The following is a 2,298-nucleotide window of genomic DNA, read 5'->3' as shown; positions in this document are numbered from 1 at the left end:
GTGGTGTAGTGGTGACGGTGGTGGCTGTGGTGGCTGTGGTGGCTGTGGTGACGGTGGTGATGATGATGGCGGTGGTGTGAAGGCGGAGATGTGAAGGCGGAGGTGGTGCGGTGGTGGTGATGATGGCGGTGGTGGGAAGGCGGAAGTGGTGCAGATTGTAGAGAGAGAGAGAGTAGAGAGAGATCAGTGTGTGTGACTGTGTGTTGTGTGTGTTTTAAACCTTAGAAGAGGTTTTATATATATAAAAAAAACAAACCCTCTTCTCCTTGCAGACTGCAGACATTTGGTCCACATCTTCTCCTGCAGATGCCTGCAGATGTGGTCCGCAGACTGCAGACCTTTTCCTACAGAAAAAACAAACTCATTTTTAACTTTTTGATTAAGTCAATAAGTTATAAGTTGGGTTGGAAAAGCTTAGCAAAACATGCCCTAAGTGTGATGGAAGCTAAACTAAAAGCTATAACAACCAAAATAGAACAGTACAAAAATAAGAAAACTAGGATTTTAAAAGTAAATTCATCATCTATGAATGAATGATAGAATCAGAATGATTAAGCAAAAGTAGTGACTCTTTGTAGGAGCTCAGCTTAAAGTCCGACCCATAAATCCCAAGACCGTTGATGCGTTCCGAGTAGAGTTCATAAACCGCCAGTTTACCATCATATCTACCCGCTTCTCCAAATTTTTCACTTGCCAAATCAAATGAATAAAACCTATGTTTATATGTAATTTTCTCATAAGTAAGCCAATGAATAACCCCATCTCTAACCACCTGTGGATTCCAGAAGTGCAATGATTTAAACGGAATATTCATCGGTACACTTCTCCAAGCCCGAGAGCTTAATGTGAAAACCTCAGCCTTAGCCTCGGCCTCGCTGTCGATAAAACATGAAAGCTTGACGATCTTAGGGTCGCTAGTTTTAGGACACACCCCAAAACCAATAACACTTCTGACTCGATCCGGTATCTCTATACAAACAGATTTCCCAATTAGTGGATTCCAAACTTCAACCAGTTTCTTTCTGTTCACTGGATCCCGAGTCCATCCGTACAAACACACCAATCCGTGAGAGCAATCGAGCATAAACGGAAGCGCATGAAGTTTAACAGTTGGAGGAACAACAGGGGAAAAGTTGTGGTGGGGGAAGCTATCATCATCAACAATGGAAACATATTTGTACTCGGGCAAACATGCATCCGGAGAAACAACTCTGTGCCCAGTAGCTCTTGTTATGTACCTTACTAGTAAATGTTGCGGCTGAGTCTTGTTGTTGAGGGTGTGATGAGTGATGAATTCAGAGCTATCGATCAGAGACTTCCATTGCTTTGAAACTGATCTGAACCGAATCAATGATTTGACAGGAAGAACCCTTTTGATGATTTCCTCTTGGAGTTCGAACGGAATGTTGTCCGACATTTTTGGACTTGGATTTCGATTTTAGGGTTTACAGGATCGTGTAATGGGGGATGTTAAGTTTGCATGAAAGAGGTCAACAATGATATGAACTAGTTGAGAGCCCGTCCATAGGCCGGGCAACCGCAACGGCATAATAACATAAATACCTATAGCACATAATAAACAAAACGATAAAACATATTTATAATGTCACTAAACAAACAACAAAACATTAAAACGAACAAAGCAAAAACGCATACCGCGTGTTTTGATTCCAAAAGCCAAAGCGTATTAACTATAAAAAACATCAACACCATGACTATTATATTAGAAAATGCAAGATATCCTCAATTTACTGGTTAGTACACGATTCTTTACAGCCCAAATAGTTCCAGTTTCATTATTGTGTTAATAAATTTCTTATAAACAAAGTTACATATTGAATTAAATAACAAAAATTGAATTACAAACAAAATTTACAAATAAAAAACAATAAAATCCACAAATCTATAGTGAACTCCTCTTGCAAACCTTAGCAGGAATGGTAGTACTTATGATTAGCCGGATGTGATGGTTGCGGACCTTGTGATGAGAAGCCATCACACTGTACACCTATTCAATAGAACCATTTAAGGTCATTATAATACATAGTGATCTCAGCCAAATGCACGTTAGTTCATTTGTTTGTTAATCAAAATTCAATAATCTCAGCATGTACCATATGATAGAGATTCATTATCTCTATTACTTATCAGTTTATATTATACAAACTCTACGCGACCAATTGGGATGAATTTCATTTTAGAATGAAAATAACTAAATGCTTTACCTGTTGCTGTACATAACTCATCACTCAAATTGCATGGATTTATAAAGACTTTGTAACTGCAAAAAAAACAAAA

The 2,298-nt window shown here is 38.6% G+C and overlaps 1 protein-coding gene across 1 annotated transcript; it reads right to left on the bottom strand.

Moving 5' to 3' along the window:
• Positions 1 to 523: 523 nt before the first annotated feature.
• On the bottom strand, positions 524 to 1,417 carry LOC118480592 (putative F-box protein At1g32420). The gene has a single exon (XM_035975686.1). The coding sequence runs from the start codon at positions 1,415 to 1,417 to the stop codon at positions 524 to 526; it is 894 nt and encodes a 297-aa protein (XP_035831579.1).
• Between the last annotated feature and the right edge of the window lie 881 nt (positions 1,418 to 2,298).

Source organism: Helianthus annuus, chromosome 7 (assembly GCF_002127325.2).
Source record: "Helianthus annuus cultivar XRQ/B chromosome 7, HanXRQr2.0-SUNRISE, whole genome shotgun sequence".
NCBI lineage: Eukaryota > Viridiplantae > Streptophyta > Magnoliopsida > Asterales > Asteraceae > Helianthus > Helianthus annuus.
The sequence above is the reverse complement of the archived record's forward strand: the minus strand, read 5'-3'. Positions and strand labels throughout refer to the sequence as shown.